The 17,702-nt window shown below is 40.5% G+C and overlaps 1 protein-coding gene across 1 annotated transcript; it reads left to right on the forward strand.

Annotated features, from left to right (window-relative positions):
- Positions 1–1,964: 1,964 nt before the first annotated feature.
- rgs16 (regulator of G protein signaling 16) lies at positions 1,965–3,331 on the forward strand. Its single transcript, XM_085775447.1, has 5 exons — positions 1,965–2,116; positions 2,314–2,397; positions 2,500–2,561; positions 2,719–2,885; positions 2,990–3,331. Exons 1-5 carry the CDS (start codon positions 2,073–2,075, stop codon positions 3,251–3,253), a joined length of 621 nt encoding a protein of 206 aa, XP_085631573.1. The 5' UTR covers positions 1,965–2,072; the 3' UTR covers positions 3,254–3,331.
- The last annotated feature ends 14,371 nt before the right edge of the window (positions 3,332–17,702 follow it).

Consider the following 17,702-nt stretch of genomic DNA (forward strand, 5'->3'; position numbering starts at 1 on the left):
TTATGTGTCAAAACATGTTCTCAGCATCTCTGAATATCCATGTTTGCGTCATTGGTCGTGTTTGAAGTGGTTTCTTTGGTCAGTGAAGATGTTTCTTGGAATTAGATTTTAAGAATGAATGCACCCTACTTTTTTTTTTTTTTCAAAGGGGAGTAAATGTTTCCGTAATTGCATGGGGGCTGATTTTTATCTATCACACACCGCACTCGTTTTGGTCCCAGTTCTTCGAAAATAAAACACCAGTGGCTATATAAACTTATGTAATGGCTGCAACACACAATGGCTGCACTGTCATTTGGGGGGGGGGGGATCAGAGGCTGGAGGTGTTTCAATGCTCTAATTCCTGTATTGGTTCCGGTTGCTGCAGGTCGTGTTGTGAGTGCAACACATTCACAAAATGTTCAGAAGATGTTGTTTTTTATTATTATGAATGATTCCAGTTTTATCTCATCTGTTGGTGGACATTCGGCCCTGCAGCGGGAGTCATGATGGCGTTATCGGCCGGTGGGGGTCACGTGTTGTTGCCTTTGATTATCTAATGTCCCTTTAATCTGTATTATAACCACAAACAAATCCTAGATAAGCAACAACCTGCAGCGCCGGCCATATGGGAAACGCTCCCGCTGCAGCTTTATTGTGTCGTACAGCAGCAGCAGCAGCAGCTGGCTGCGGTACTGTACCAACATGCAGCCTGCTTACAGTAATATAATTAAACAAAGTGAAGAGCCAGTTTCCTTCCCATCATTCCCTGGGCCGGCGCCTTCATCACACCCATAAAGGAAGCTGAAGGTGGTTGTGGTTATTTCCCAGAGAGGAGTTTCTTCATCAGATCTAACCTGAGAGCAGACACTTTAGAGAGGACAATATATGATATAATATAATGAGAACTCACATATTTCAAGGTAATAAAATATTTAAATGTGATAATTTTTTTGTTTAGTTTAGTTTAAGTTTATTTCGGACATGTTTAAAGAAATAAAACATAATACAGAAATGGACAGACATAACAAATAAAAACATTGCAAAGACAACATATGAATAAAAAAATAAAAAATAAAATAAAATATTAATAAAAATAATTTGATTTTTTTGGTTGTTTGTTTGTTTGTTTTTTCATATCCGGAAAGGAATGGGAAGAAGTAAAACTTATTTACTCCCACCCCTTATTCATAAATTATCTATCAAGTTATCTAGTCATTATAGTCTATACAATAAATTAATGTATGAGTTATTTAACTGGATTTATTCTAATATATTATTATATTTATATACATATAGATTGATTCTAACATATGATTACTAATATTTATCTCTCTATATAGTCATATACATATAAAGACATATACAAACACATTGTTTATACAAACACATTCATACATACAAAGACAAACTGAAAGTAACAACAAGCAACAAATAAACTACAGTAAGTCGGTAAATAATACCCAATAATAATAATATAATAATAAGCACCTTGTGGTTGTCAGACACCCTCATTTCTGTACATACTGAAATATGAATAATTGGCTATTGAGTATGAATGATTTAAAATCTTATTTTCCTGGGCCTCAATACCAAACACACACACACACACACACACACACACAAACACACATGTTCTGTTTTCCTGTGTTGTTATTCCCAGAGAAGGATGAAAACAACAAGACACTGAGAGATTCACTGTGTTTTCAGGGACATGCACAAGAAAAACACCACGGAGAATATCAGCGGCTTTTTTTCATTTCACAGTAATTTCCCAGCCTCGTCCTTGCATAGCACCCCCCCACCCACCCTCTCCTCCCTCCAACCTTCCCTCTCTCTCTCTCTTTCTCTCCTTCTCTCTCTCTGTGTTTTCCTCAGCCCTCTGTGATTGGCTGAGGGAGCTGATGACACGTCAGAGGCGTGTGGGGAGGTCGGGCTTTATAAAGCCTCTGCTCCGGCTCTGCTCAGACACACAGACAGACAATCTCGCTCTCCGCTGCAGCTTCACCAAACGGATATTTACTCGCCACCCGACCAAGAACCAGCAACACCACCTAAACCTCCACCTGCACCTGCACCGACCGGCTGCTGCTATGTGTAAAGGACTAGCATCGCTGCCCACCTGCTGCCTGGAGAGGTACAAGAAGCTTCATGCAAATGATACAATAATGGATGGATGGATGGATGGATGGATGGATGGATTTACACTTTTTATATTTTTTTGTGCATTCGTGTGTTTGTGAACGACTGAGGAACCAAATGTGGATTTCAGCCTCAGGATCAGAGTCTGAGTTTAATCTTTTATCTAAACTGTTCTGTTTGGTTTTGTTTCAGGGCCAAGGAGCTGAAAGCACGGCTGGGAAGCATTTTGCAAAAACCCAACTGGAATCTGTCCTGCTGCAAAATAGGGAAAAATAAGTAAGTATCACACTCACACACACATTGTAGGATGATTAAACACCAACTTATTTCACTCTTATTGTCTCTGTTGTGTCTAATCACACTCTCTTCTCTCCTCAGGCCAACCCTGGAGGAATGCCTCCGGTGGAAGGAATCCTTTGAAAAACTTCTGTCCAGCAAATGTAAGTTTTTAAAAAAAACATTTTCATATTTTCTTGCACACACAACAAACCAAACATTGTGCGATGCTCCGACCGCGGCTGCAGCAGCCGGAGACACGTGCAGCCCTGCGGGACCATCAGTTAACTCAATTCTCTCCTCTCCTCCTCTTCTCCTCAGATGGACTGTGTGCCTTCACAGCCTTCCTGGTGTCCGAATTCAGCGAGGAGAACATCGCGTTCTACTTTGCGTGCGAGGATTACCGGGTCACCAAAGCCGTGGACAAGCTGCCGGCTAAAGCCCAGAAAATCTACGACGAGTTCATCGGCAGCGAAGCTCCTAGAGAGGTAAGAGCCGGCAGAAGCTTCGGCTTTAAAACAATCATCCTCAAAATGGACAAAAATGGATTTAAAGACTAATTTCTTTTTTTCTTTTTTTTTTGCTTATGCAGGTTAACATCGACCACGAAACCCGTGACATCACCAAAGCCAACATGCTCACGCCCTCGACGTCCTGCTTCGACATGGCCCAGCACAAGATCTACATGCTGATGGCCAAAGACTGCTACCCTCGCTTCCTCCGCTCCCCAAACTACAGGGATCTAGTGTGCCAAGCCAAACCCGGCGCCAAGGCCGCCGTCGCCAAGCAACAGCAGCATCAGCATCAGCATCAGACTCCGTCGCCGGCGCCGCTGCTGCAGGAGAAGAAGGCGTGAACGTCTCCGTGAAGCCGATGGAGGAATGTTTTCGTGCATGGTCGCCTTAAAAGTTGAGGAGGCAAAATAAGAAGAGAGAAAAGAAAGAGAGAGAGATGGAGCATTGTTGGGTGCAAGCCGCTGATGCAGACGCAGATGCTGAGATCGTCATGGCGACGGCGATGGCATTGGTTGGGTTTCTGCAGACGCCATCTCCTCTGAAGAGATGCAGAAGAACAGGAAGCTGCAGGTTGATGCCTTAAAACGGACCGACCTGTTCAAGAGAGGAAGTCGGACTGACAGACTGATTGATTGATTGATTGATTGATTGATTGATTGATTGATTGATTGATTGATTGATTGATTGATTGATTGATTGATTGATTGATTGATTGATTGACAGACAGTCAGAGGGACAGGAAGGGGCGGGACAACCGGGAGAGACGCACTTTTCTTTTGCCGTCGGGGCAAAAAACCTGTTTGTGGTTGTGACGTTCAGTGTCCTTCTGTCTACACTTGTGCACTGTTTAGATGTGAACAGGCATGAATTTGTATTTATTTGTATTTATTGGTCTGTAATATATTTCGTTTTGCGATTTTTACCAAACAAAGAAAGAAAATGAAAACAATGTGCAATTTAATTTATATTATAATATTTATATCACTGTTGTTCTTCTTTTTTTTTTTTTTTACATTATCAGAAAATAAACTAAATTATTTGAGAAATAAAGTGTGAAATGTGTCATTTTCATTCATCCACTGTATATTTATGAACATATCTGACACTGAGCTGTAAACAGACACTCACACTGACTCATATCCAAACCACAGTGACATATATTTGCTCAGTGTTGGTCGTTCACCAAGGAAACTGTGTCATAAAGGACGGGCAGCATCCGGCTGCTCTCGGCCCTTTGTCCCACATCGTGTGAATGAGAAAGAGCTTTCTAGCAAACAGGAAGTGCAGATAGAGACAGAGAGAGAGAAAGAAAGAGAGACGTAATAGGAAGAGCAATAACATTTTATTATCACTGTTTGCACCGACCATCATCATGGACTTCAGGTAATAAAGGAGCGCAGGGCAGAGCTGCAGAGCTGCAGGTGGTTACGTAACAATGACATTGAATACAGTGATAATCTGAGTTGTTCTCATTAAAATGCAAAACAAACAAAAAAAAACTGCAGGTAGAATTTTTTTTTGTGTATTTCAGCAGCAACAAACTGAGGCTCTGCTTTGTGTATTCAGATGTCATCAGTGAAGAGGTGGACGACAGCTGCTGCTGCTCTTTACACTCCTGCATATGAACCGCTCACAATAATAATCATAATAATAATAAACTGCTGCTGCTGCCTCCATCTCCATAGTAACACACACACACACCTTTTATCTAGATCAATGACCATCTGTATGTACAGTAGTACAAGTTTTACTACAGCAGACAGGAGCTCATCTCCATCACTGGTCTGAAGGAGAAGATGCTGCAACACTTAAAAATGTGATTTCACATCCTGTTGGAGTGCACAGGTGTTGGAGTGCACAGGTGTGTGTAATGCTAAATATGGATATCTTGATGTTGCTTAATGGCAGGAAGAGAAGATCGTAGCTTGACTCAATGCTGACGTGCCATAAAGTTGGTGCATTATTCAACTTTCACACTTTAACGACATGAAAGACCAACTTCTTCTTGCACTGCCACTACCAAGTTACCCGACAGACATTCATACTGGATGATTCTGCAGGACTTTGTCTCTTTTGTTTCTCAGTTAAAGTTCAAGCAGTGAAGCTCAACATAAGACAAAAATACATCACTTAAAGGTCTGGTGTCTCCTCCTCTGTGTCTCTAACCCTCCTCTCCTCCATGTGCATTTGTTTTTTAACGAGGCCGGTGAGAAATCAATCCATGGAGCGGTGGATAACGTTATTTATCATCTACCATGTTACCATGTGTATATCTGTGTAGTCTTATCTGTCATAAACAAGAGATTACGGGTTACGGGTTAGCGCGTTACGTTTGTGTGGCGGTGTCGCCATGGAGACGAGAGCTGGGACACCGGGTCGGAGGCTCTGATCTTACAAGGTTGGTTTTCAGCCAAGAGATGCTCCATTCTCCCTGGAACTAGTTACAAGTCATTGATTTAACCAGAACTAGGACTCTGGAGCTGGGAACTACGGTACAAATGAAGCAGAGTTAAAGGGATAGTTCACTCAAAATTCAAATTGCACTCATTATCTACTCACCCTCATGTCGACTAAGGGCTGGGAGAAGTTTCAGTGTTATCCGTGGCTTCTCTGAGTTACAGGGGGTCTCGGCGTAGCAGTGCATGTCCATATAACGGTTGCAAATGGATACCAACTGTCTTCATAACAAAAAGACACACCAAAAAACATCCAAATACCTCCATGCTGCTCGTATGTAATGTCTGTCTTGTATTGAAGCCCTGAAATGCGAACCAGGGAGAGGACGAAACCCGGAAGAGGAGCTTCGAGAAGCTTCCGCTACAAAACAAGCTTGAAAAATAGACTTATTTAATTTTTTCAGAACAATTTCGCATTTCGGGGGTTCAATACAAGACGGACATTACATACGAGCAGCATTTGGATGTTTTTTGTTACGAAGGAAAGTGTATCCATTTGCAACCGTTATATGGACATGCACTGCTACGCCGAGACCCCCTGTAACTCAGAGAAGCCACGGCGGACTCTGAAACTCCTCCCAGCCCTTAGTCCACATGAGGGGGAGTAGATAATGAGTGCAATTTGAATTTTGCATGAACTATCCCTTTAAGGTGTAAATCCTGCAGAGTTCCTCTTTAAACACAACTTTCATTGGCATTTTTAACAGGGATCAAATCAGATTGAGTTAATAGAGAAAATGTCAGCAGGCAGAGAGAGATAAAGTTTCCCTGCTCTACTTTGAGAACTCTTCCCAGAGAGATAAACTCCTGACGTCGCTGCTGCAGAAACTTTTCATTCATTCTCATTCTCAGTTCAGTGGAAGTGAGCTGGACGTAATCTGTGTTACTCTAAGTGTTCAACAGCAACAACAACCTCCTCCTCCCAGAAACACACAACCACAACCCCTCCCTTTCCTCTCCACAGAGTGGTCTACTTTTCTATGAAGCTACATTTCCAACTGAAGTGAAACACACAAGGAATCCATTAAAAAGTCTGATCAGTATTGAAAATGTAATTGACACACTCGCTGCTTCAGAATCTGTCTGTTCGGCCCGGTTTGACTTGACTCGTGTTTCGTACCCCAGGATGCAACACATGAGGAAACATCTGTGAACATCTGCATGGGTTCTTCTGGCTCCTGTGGAGATCATGTGTCAGTGGTGCAGTCTATTACTTGGAAAATGAGTCACCATCCACCATGAGAGAGTCTTGTGGCCGTACACTGCAAAAACTCAAAATCTTACCAAGAATATTTGACTTATTTCTAGTCTAAATGTCTCATTTGTCGTCAAAACAATCTAATCCTACTTAAAATAAGTTAATCACATTAAAAAAGTAGCTTGTTTTTAGACACTTTTTACTTATTTCAAGCCTATTTTCACTTGAAATAATCTGATAATGGAGAAAGTTTTTCTTTCTTACAGTATTACAAGCACAAAAAAACCTGCTTTCACTGACTAGTGATTTTTCTACTTATTTCAATTGAAAATGAGTTTGAAACAAGTGAAAATGATCTAAACACAAGTTCATTTTTAGGTGATGAGTCTTATTTTAAGTGGAAAGAGATTAGTTTTGACTAGAAATTAGACATTTTGACAAGAAATAAGACAAATATTCTTGGAAATATTATGAGTTTTTGCAGTTTTTCTTTCTTATTACAAGCACAAAAAACCTGCTTTCACTGGCAGATTTTTCTACTTATTTCAAGTGAAAATGATCTGAAAACAAGTTCATTTTTAAGGTGATGAGTCTTATTTTAAGTGGAAAGAGATTAGTTTTGACTAGAAATTAGACATTTTGACAAGAAGTAAGACAAATATTCTTGGAAAGATTTTGAGTTTTTGCAGTGTAGGTTGATTTCTATTATGAGGGGGTTGAAATCTTCATCTCCTCCTGATATAAAAATGTCTTCTGTGTCATGATTTCCTGTTTTTAGAGAAAGATCTTTAACTACGTCCAACACGTCTTTAATATTTCGGGACCCCTTCTTATATCATTACATTACATTATATATAGTTTATAAGAAGTGCATTGACACAGGTCTGTGATCTGACACGTCCACATGTTCTCGGTTTATATTTAGTGTTAGACTGTTCCTGGTTTCTTGGTATTGCAAAAAAAAAAAAAAAAACCTCAAAATAAACTATGAATAAAACACACACACCTAACTCGCTGTGTGTGTGTGTAGCTACTGTATGTGTGTGTGTGTGTGTGTGTGTGTGTGTGTGTGTGTGTGTGGGGCACTGATGTCCTCCAACAAGGCCCACATTAAGAAGAGTCACCACAGTATTAGCCACATGCTGTTTGCTCTAAAAGCAGCACAAAGGACAATAACACACTTGTACTGTATTTTTAGCCACAGTGAAGCTCATGAGTGTCGCTCCGAGCCAACACTCAGCTGACCTCTGCTCCAACTAGGCTCAACTCAACTAGTTATGTTTTTATGACTTTTTTTTTCTTTTTTTCTTTTTCTCCAACAATTACACATCCACAGATCAGCAGCGTTTTATTGTCTTGGTGCTAAAAGCTCATTAGGAAGGTGCAGTGTGTGGATGAAGGAAGCCGGACTTCCTCCTCCATCAATAGTTGTGTGACGTTGCACTGACACCTGGTGGTTTGGTTGTGTAACAGCAGCTGCTTTAACTGGAAATGTTGTCATCAAAACGTCCTTGTTTGACCATTACACAACATCAATGTTCAGTTAATACATTAATGAGACACTGGACTTTTTATCTCTTCTATTCTGAGTTATTGTTGTCGGGACCAAAAACTAAACCAGGACAGGAGAGGAAAGGACTTGTTGCTCCTGATGAGTTGTCACAAGTTTAAATTTTTTTTTTATCTGAGGCCTTTATTTAATCAGACAAACTGCTTTAAAATGATTTCATGAGGAAAAGCCAGTGACCTGTAGGTTCTGTTCTCCACCACCAGGGGGCGGTGACAGGCTGAGAAATAAAACCACAGCACAGAGACTCTCTGACTCACTGCACTGTCATCTATCTATCTATCTATCTATCTATCTATCTATCTATCTATCTATCTATCTATCTATCTATCTATCTATCTATCTATCTATCTATGTTGCTTTAATACAGTTTTTCTCAGTCGCTTTGGTGCATTTCTCAAAACAATTGGTACAAACTGCAAAACCGAGCGGATAACCTGCAAAAGCACGTCACTTGCTCAAAATGGATCATTCATCCATCAAAAGCAAGTATTCATGTCAATGAAACTCTCAGTGTCATCAAAATGAGAAGTCTTGTCACCATTGTTTATGAACAAGATAGTCAAACAGCTTTGTCATGTTTTCATTATCACAGTTTATTCTCTAAGTGTTTTCCAATACAAAAGACACTACCTGAAAATGCTCAAGACATCACTATACACTACTTGTACAGCCATGTGAAAACTACAGTAATGTTACATATTACTGTATTTAGTGGAGTAACTGATACTGAATACGTATGTTTCACATATTTACGGCATATGCTCTTTGCAATTCTAATTTGTTCACAGCATTGTCCAAAAGAAAAACACACTACAACAAACATACAGTAAATATTCTGTATGGTAAATGGTAAATGCACTTATATAGAGCTTTTCTACTCTCGGACCACTCAAAGCAGTTTACACTGTAGGTCACATTCACCCTTTCACACACACTTTCATACAGCGCTAGGCAACCATTCATACCATTCATACACACAATGGGCACATCGGGGGGCAAGTGTGGGTTCAGTGTCTTACCCAAGGACACTTCGACATGTTGACTGGAGTAAATAAATATATATGTAAATTTCCATCTTTGTAAGGAAAATTCCTTCATTGACTTCAGTATAGATGATTATAGCGGTAAAATGACAAATAACTCTAAATTAGACTTAAACTTTAAGGACGTTTGTTTATTCCATACTTATAAATAAAAGTGTTTTTTTATGTGAAAAGTTGAAACAACCATAGGAATAAAAAGATTGACATACAAACTGTGTCTGGTGGAGTCAGTGCACCGAGGAGGACAGACTGTATGTCCATGCTCATCCTCTCTATTATCACATGTCTGTTCTGCCCCCGCTGACCCCGAGTTTAAAATAGGTGCAGAGCTCACACAGTGTTCTGCATGCGTCTTTAAGGATGAGCCGCGACCCCCCCTCGGTGGTCATTAAGCCCCGGAGCAGATATGAAGTGGATGACCCCATGTGCACATTCCTCCTCCTCCTCCTCCTCCTCCTCCTCCTCCTCCTCTTCCTCCCTCGCTCCCCTCATCTCTCCCCCAGGACCGGATGGATCTGTGCTGCTCATCTCCCCAATGCAGACGCACCTCAGTGTGGCCACGGCAACATCCCAGCATCGTCCTTCATGTTGCTATGACAAGACAGAGGCATTGAGGAGGAGACGACGAGACGGTAGAGGAGAGGAGACAGAAGGAGGAGGAGGAGAGGATTCATGATAATAATAATAATAATAATAAACTTTATTTATATAGCACCTTTCAAAAACAAGTTACAAGGTGCTGTACAATAACAACAGAAATAAAAACAGGTCAAATACAACTTCCTGGCAACAACATAATAAAACTTTATAAAATTATAAAATCACCCACCCACAACAAAGTAATCATACAATAATGGTAAAACAAAATTAAAACAAAATTAAGAGAAGGCTAATCGATAAAAGTGAGTTTTAAGAAGAGATTTAAAAGAAGCCACTGAGCTCGCCTGCCTGAGATCGCCGGGCAGGGTGTTCCACAGCTGTGGAGCATGGACAGCGAATGATAAACACATTAGACGAGTGGGCGAGAACAGAGAGAGGGGGAGACAGAAGGAGGAAGAGGAGGAGGAGGAGGAGGAGGAGGAGGCAACAACGGCGTTACACTTCCCAAGCGTGGGAAAACTCCTGGTGAGGGTCCCCAGTGAAAAGGGAAAACTGTGTCTCTATCTAGTGACTCTGAGTTCCTTAAGGTTCACATCCTCTGTCCGTCCACACACACACACACACACACACACACACACACAGCTTCTCATAGTGGCTGTTTGTTTCATCTTCCATTATCAAAGAATCATGGAAGTCCAACATCAGAGTGTGTGTGTTGGTTCATCATCATCAGCACAGATGAGACCCTGCACCATGCAAACATGTGTCTGTGAACGCACCATGGTGAAAAATTCCTCCAACTTTCTTCAACTAGAACTTTTTCAAAAAGGCAAATCTGAAATATGACAAAGTTTTATAATCACACCGTTTAAATAAAGTCCGATGCACCAATGATTGATTCCTGATCTCTAAACAGGTGGAATCATGTGATATTTCAACCCAAAAAACAAATCTAAATATATATTTTTCTCATCAGTATGAGGAGTATTAGGGCCAGCCAAAAAAAATTCCGGCCAAAAAAAAAAAGCCAGGCAAACAAAAAAAAAAGCCAGGCAAAAAAAAAAATTAAAAAATCCATCGATTCTTGTGCCGGATTTTTTTTGCCTGTCTTCTTTTTTGTTTTGGCTGGCCCTAACACTCCTTCGTATTACACCTCAGATTTGACCTTTGACCCTTTAAAAAGGCTGTTTGGGAACAACTGGACTAAACTACCTGCAGCAAATATAAAGAGGTCGACCACGACCAGCCTCAACAATAAAATTCTGTCTGATGCAATAATGAATAGAATAGAATAGAATAGAATAGAAGCTTTGCTGTCGTCATATGAACACAGCTGCATCAAATGACATTCAAGGCGCCACTCTGAGTCTGTGCAATAAAAACAATTCGCTATAAGAAAACGTATAATAAATATACATACAGTATATATACAAATCAAATGAAGGACATACAATGTAGGTAAGACTGTAGATACCAAGGGGTCAGTTGTCGGTCTGAGAAGTGAAGCTCACTTCCGCGTTCAAAAACCTGCAATCCCCTGGGCTGTCGCTGGGGGCTGGCTCCAGAAGCTAGCAACTCCAATTGAGCCCCATGTTAAAATAGCCGATTTTACAGCTTAAAAAAACATATTTACAGCCTGGTACATTTTATTTTTTTGGTCTCAACCGATAGTTTCTACCCCCGCACACACTCTGAGGGGGGTGAATTTTTTTTAAACTCTACAGTTTTACTGTTATTAGGTTTAAAGTTCTGGCCAATTAGGGCGCAGAACCGTTGAGTGACAGGTCCGGAGACCGCTGCTACGAGGCCAGTGGGCGGGCTCTCGGCCGGCCAACGGCCGCACCGCTCCAAATATGGCAAGTAGAATCCAACATGGCGCGGTTCAAACCCCCGTAGTAGCGGCACAAAACAGACTCCCCCAAACCAATGGGTGACGTCACGGGCGCTACGTCCATTCTTTTTACAGTCTATGGTAGATACACATACAGTATATAATGGCTCTGAGAAGAGGTAGGCTAGTTGTATTTAAATCGACGGATAGTGGGAAAAAATCACCTTAATGATGTCATATGTCATAGGTTGTCTCCTTATAATGGACCTGAGTCCGTAATAAAAGATTATCTATCATATGTATGGATGATGTCATATGTATGGATGATGTCGTATGGATGATGTCATATGTATGGATGCCCATTTCCACCACTGGAAGAAAAATGTCTTCAAGGTAAGTCATAATTATGAGACAAAAAGTAAAAATTATGAGATGCTGGAGCACAACAGGTCGAAAAATAAAAATAGAAATAAAACTGATGTGGCTGACATAGCAGCGTCCGTTGAACAGCAGATCTCTGGTCAGCGCCATGGTTACAGGTGGATGCACCAAAAATGTTGGTTATGAATTCACAATCCATTTCCATATGTCAAATACCAAAGAGCCGCTAGACCTGCTCTGCTCCAGTTTCTCATAATATTGACTTTGTAACACATAATTATGACTTTTTATCTCATAATCTTTAACTTTTTATGTAATAATTTTGACATTTTATCACATAATATTGACAGTTTGTCCCAAGATTATCACTCTTTTTCTCATAATATTGCCTTTTTATCTTATAATTATGACTTTTACCTGGAGGATTTATTTTTTCACTGCAGAAACAGGCTTCTATACATTTTAAATAGGGGCCTTTTGTAAACGTTGTGCATGTATATTCTACTTCAGTAGGATTTCTGTGTTGCTATTTTTACCTGAGTTATTTCCTCCACCTCTGACTTTATGGTACATCATCTCATTTTCAAAGATCCGTCAGGCCGAGGCGACGCCTGGCACAGTCGCAGTAACTCAAACTTGTTGGACACAGTTAGATTAACAGAGACAGACAAAAAAAAATAAAATAAAAATCATCCAAATGTTTAGTTTTTGTAATTAAAGTGAAGATTAGAGGAGGGAGAAGTGATTGAAGAGGGGGAAACCAGAAGAACAAACCTTCATTAAAACACAACTACAACAATCTTGTGTCAACATGGAGTAATGGAGCTGACTTTGGACCAGTCTGCGGCTCCGCTCCACATCAATCCACTCACAGGTTAACACGATTATTTCATGTCAGCTATTGTTTTTGTATATTTTTCACCCTTGGGGGGCGCGGGGGGGTCAGTTGTCCCAGCGTACATCGTGTTCCTGGACGACTTTCATGTATGTGTGTGTATGTGTGTGTGTTTTTCACTCATCACTCTTGTGCGATCTTGAACACACATCTGCCAGATCTAATCGGATGCCAGTGTTGACATATTTCTGTTGTAGACGCTTCGATAACTAGCTCCAGATGTTTACACAATAACAAAACGCCTGGCTCGCAAAAAACACACGTTTAATTCAGTTCCATTCACTCACTCTGAGTGTGATGATGACATGTTTTCTCATATTTCCTGGATTTTACTACAGTATGTTCCCTCTGTTCTCTCTGGCTCTACAGTCGTCACAGTTTTTTTTTTTCTGTTTTTCTTGTGAACTGGATTAAATTTGGAGTTCAAATAAGGCCAAAATGTTAATCAAATGTATGAATTTATCTTTTATTAGTCCCCTCTATCAAAACAACCGTAGTTATGTAATGTGGCAAAGATCAACAGTCTGGAAAATCATGATGGGATGTAAAACGTAATCTGCATCAGCAAAGAGGAACGATGTCCAGAGTTCAGTGATGAGGACGGAGCAGAGCCAAAGATGTTAAACTGCTGCTTAAAACTACATGATTATCTAAAGTATTACTTTATAATGTGTACTTTTATACAGGGCTGTTGTGGCCCCCCTGAAAAAAAAACTGATATTATATAATCCTTTATTTATTTAGTTAAATCTGGGTAACAATGACAGACAGCTTCTGTGAAAACGTAGTGTAGCATTAGAGCAGGGAGAGGGTCCTGTATTGATTCAATAAGGGACAGTGCTTTTTAGTTTTCAATACGGGACGATCTTGTATTATACAGGATCATCCAGTGTTATTGTAAGTTTATTCATCATGTGAAATCATGTTTTAGGCAATTCCTGCAGGGTCACAATAAGAAAACTGCCCTGCACCCTCTAACAGACCACAATGGGATTTAAGCTCCAACCTCCCGATCTAAAGTCAATGGCATAACCGAATTTACTGTCCAGCTGAATATTTTCACCTCAGAATTGTCAATTGTCACCGTGTGACCTTTCACCCCTATATGCAGCGGCCCTGCTTTTACACACCTGTGGCCTTTACTGCAGAACAACAACTGGCTCCACTTGGTTTATTTCTACAACAACAATGTCAATCATGAGAATTCATCAGGTTTGCCAGGTTGAAGTTTGACAATGCCAAAAATGTATTAGTATCAAATAAAGGTCAAATGCACTGGGATAGTTCAACATTTTGGCAAATTGGCCCATTGCCATAATCCCTATAGTCATAGCAGTAGGTTTGTTACCTTTAATTGTCGGTGCAAGCTATTTTTAGAACGGCAGAGCAGAGCCGCGAGCTGCTCAGAGCTACGCTACGGAGGCTCATGGGATTTCTTGGTTTCCCTCATCAAACTCATCAAATACACAATCCAACAACTCCAAAATGCTCTGGTGGACAAGTTGTGACCTGCACATTCACCACGCTATGAGATAATAACAGAACGTTACCAGACAGAGTTGTTTTAGAGGGAAATACAGAGACTGCTTGAATGAAAAACTGCCTCAGATGGAAACGTGCATCAGCTGTTTGACATGAATTTACCTCTAAAACAACTCTGAGCACATATTCATTTAGCAGAAGTTTAATCGATGCTGATTAAACTTGTAAATGAATGCTGCTCAGGATCCGACTCTTTCCTTCTATTCTTACTCTTTTGAACAGGAACAACAGAAACATTTGACATCTTTGGTGAGCATATAGAAAAATTAAATAAAGACAGGTCAGTTCAGCAGGTGAAGCAAATAAAAGCCCGGGCTTCTATTGGAGAATTTAAAATATTTCTGCTGTAAAGTTACCAGCACATAAGAGTCTATGGAGACTGACTAATCCACCTAGTGGTCAGGAGAGGAACTGCAGCATCTTGCACATGCAGCCTTGTGAGGTTTGTGATGAACTGCCCCGCCCCCTCCTTCTCCATCTGAGGCTTCATCATTGTTTGAGTTCCCATCTTGGAGTCCATTAGCAGCAGCACAGAGCAGCACATACGCAACAAGGCCGACAGAGCTGCTGCTGAAGTGCTCCTCAGTGCATTAACCCTCCGTCAGTGTGAACATGACAAACACTCTGTACGTGAGCTCCACAGGCAACGGGTTGTTAGTTCGGCTTCGGCTCCCCGACCATGTGACCAAACACTTGTGTGTTCGCTGGCTGCACACACCGAAGCCAAGCCATGCGGTCACCTCAAACTGTTGCTATTTTCCACATCCTGGCCTGGTTGTGCTGTCCCTGTTTGGTTTGGCTCATCGTCGGTATATTGCCAATATTATTAAGGGTTATTATTATTTGATCTGATTTGTGTCCAGATCTCTGAAAACCAAAACACACTCAAGACTACGAGGCCTCGCTCTCAGTGGCTTGTGATAATGTTGTTTTGTTTTAAAGTCGAGGTTTATCTGCTCTGATGTGGAGGTCAAAACACGCAGGAATGACTTGTGCAGTGTTTCTCACGATTTTCCTTTTTTTTTAAATGTTGCTGTGATTGCAGTGGCGTGCACGGGGGGGGGGGGCCCTCATGGGGGCCAAAATGTGTGCTAAAGTGCCCTCTAGGAGCCAAAACGTGTGTTAAAGTGCCCCCTAAGAGCCAAAACGTGTGCTAAACTGCCCTCTGGGGGGCCAAAATTCGTGTTTAAGTGCCCTCGAGGAACCAAACCGCGTGCTAAAGTGCCCTCTTGGGAGCCAAAATATGTGCTTAAGTGCCCTCTAGGAGCCAAAATGCGTGTTAAAGTGCCCTCTAGGGACCAAAATGCGTGTTAAAGTGCCCTCTAGGAGCCAAAACGCGTGTTAAAGTGCTCTCTTGGGAGCCAAAATGCGTATTAAAAAAGTGCCGTCTAGGAGCCAAAACGCGTTCTAGAGTGTCCTCTTGGAAGCCAAAATGCGTTCTTAAGTGCCCTCCAGGAACCAAAACGCGTGTTAACCCTCTGGTCCTCCTGGGGCCGTTATAGGCCATTTTTGCATTTTTTTTTTTTTTGATTTGCTGATAATTATGGGTTGTGTTTGAGCCAAAGGCATGATTTTCTGTAAGAAGGCTTCTTTTTGGACATATTTTTAAAATCTAATGTAATTTGCTCTCAAAGGTCTATTATACAGCCAGGCCAACTTTTTAGTACGTTCGATAGCTTATGGCTTAAAAAGGCCACGCCCACAACAACTGCTATAAAATCATCATACATCAATATTTTTTTCTACTTTTTTTGCATGAATTTCTTCAGCCACTTCAGCTCTGTTCAAAAATACCAAATAATAAATCATTTTCAAAAATTTAACCCTTTAAATGCCAGTTCGAATACATATAGCGCCACCTAGTGGAAAACTCAAAGTGAGATATTTTTAATAAAATTAATAGTAGAGGGTTGGGGCTTTGCAGGTGATTAGAGTCTTGGACATGTCAAAAGATAGCAACAACATTTTTTTTTATGCATTTGTATTTTTGTATGTAATTTCAGATTTTAACTTTTTAGTACGTTCGATAGCTTATGGCTTAAAAAGGCCACGCCCACAACAACTGCTATAAAATCATCATATATCAATATTTTTTTCTACTTTTTTTGCATGAATCTCTTCAGCCACTTCAGCTCTGTTCAAAAATACCAAATAATAAATCATTTTCAAAAATTTAACCCTTTAAATGCCAGTTTGAATACATATAGCGCCACCTAGTGGAAAACTCAAAGTGAGATATTTTAAATAAAATTAATAGTAGAGGGTTGGGGCTTTGCAGGTGATTAGAGTCTTGGACATGTCAAAAGATAGCAACAACATTTTTTTTTTTGCATTTGTATTTTTGTATGTAATTTCAGATTTTAACTTTTTAGTACGTTCGTCCTCCTAAGGCCAAAAAAGGCCACGCCCACAAAAACTGCTATAAAATCATCATATATCAATATTTTTTTCTACTTTTTTTGCATGAATCTCTTCAGCCACTTCAGCTCTGTTCAAAAATACCAAATAATAAATCATTTTCAAAAATTTAACCCTTTAAATGCCAGTTTGAATACATATAGCGCCACCTAGTGGAAAACTCAAAGTGAGATATTTTAAATAAAACTAATAGTAGAGGGTTGGGGCTTTGCAGGTGATTAGAGTCTTGGACATGTCAAAGATTAGCAATAACATTCATTTCATGGCATTTGTAGTTTTTGCACAGTGTGAGTTTAAGAACGTCTTCCCCATTGACTTACATTGAAAAAAAAGCCCCATTGACTTACATTGAAAACCACGTGTTTTTTTTAATCCCACTGCTAAAACACTATACAGAAATGCATTCTGTATAATGTCAGCATTTCATTTTGAACAAAACTAGTTCAATTTGACATTTTTATTGTATTCTATCAGATTCAACCTTTTTACATTGTAGGCTGATGCATGAAATATGTTAGTTTATATCATTGTGGAGTAACCACCAGGTGGAGCCCTGTAGCCTCCAGGTTTGTGTGTGTGTGTGTGTGTGTGTGTGTCTGTGTGTGTGTGTGTGTGTGTGTGTGTGTGTGTGTGTGTGTGTGTGTGTGTGTGTGTGTGTGTGTGTTGGGGGAGGGGTCTCAATTGCAAGTGCAGCAACTGGTAGGTGCTTTCTCCTGGTAGACTTAACTGTGTGTGTGTGTGTGTGTGTGTGTGTGTGTGTGTGTGTGTGTGTGTGTGTGTGTGTGTGTGTGTGTGTGTGTGTGTGTGTGTGTGTGTGTGTGCGTTGGTTTCACCTGTATATGAGGACATTTCATCC

This window comes from Trachurus japonicus, chromosome 4 (assembly GCF_045865225.1).
Source record: "Trachurus japonicus isolate A0001 chromosome 4, Traja_1.0".
NCBI lineage: Eukaryota > Metazoa > Chordata > Actinopteri > Carangiformes > Carangidae > Trachurus > Trachurus japonicus.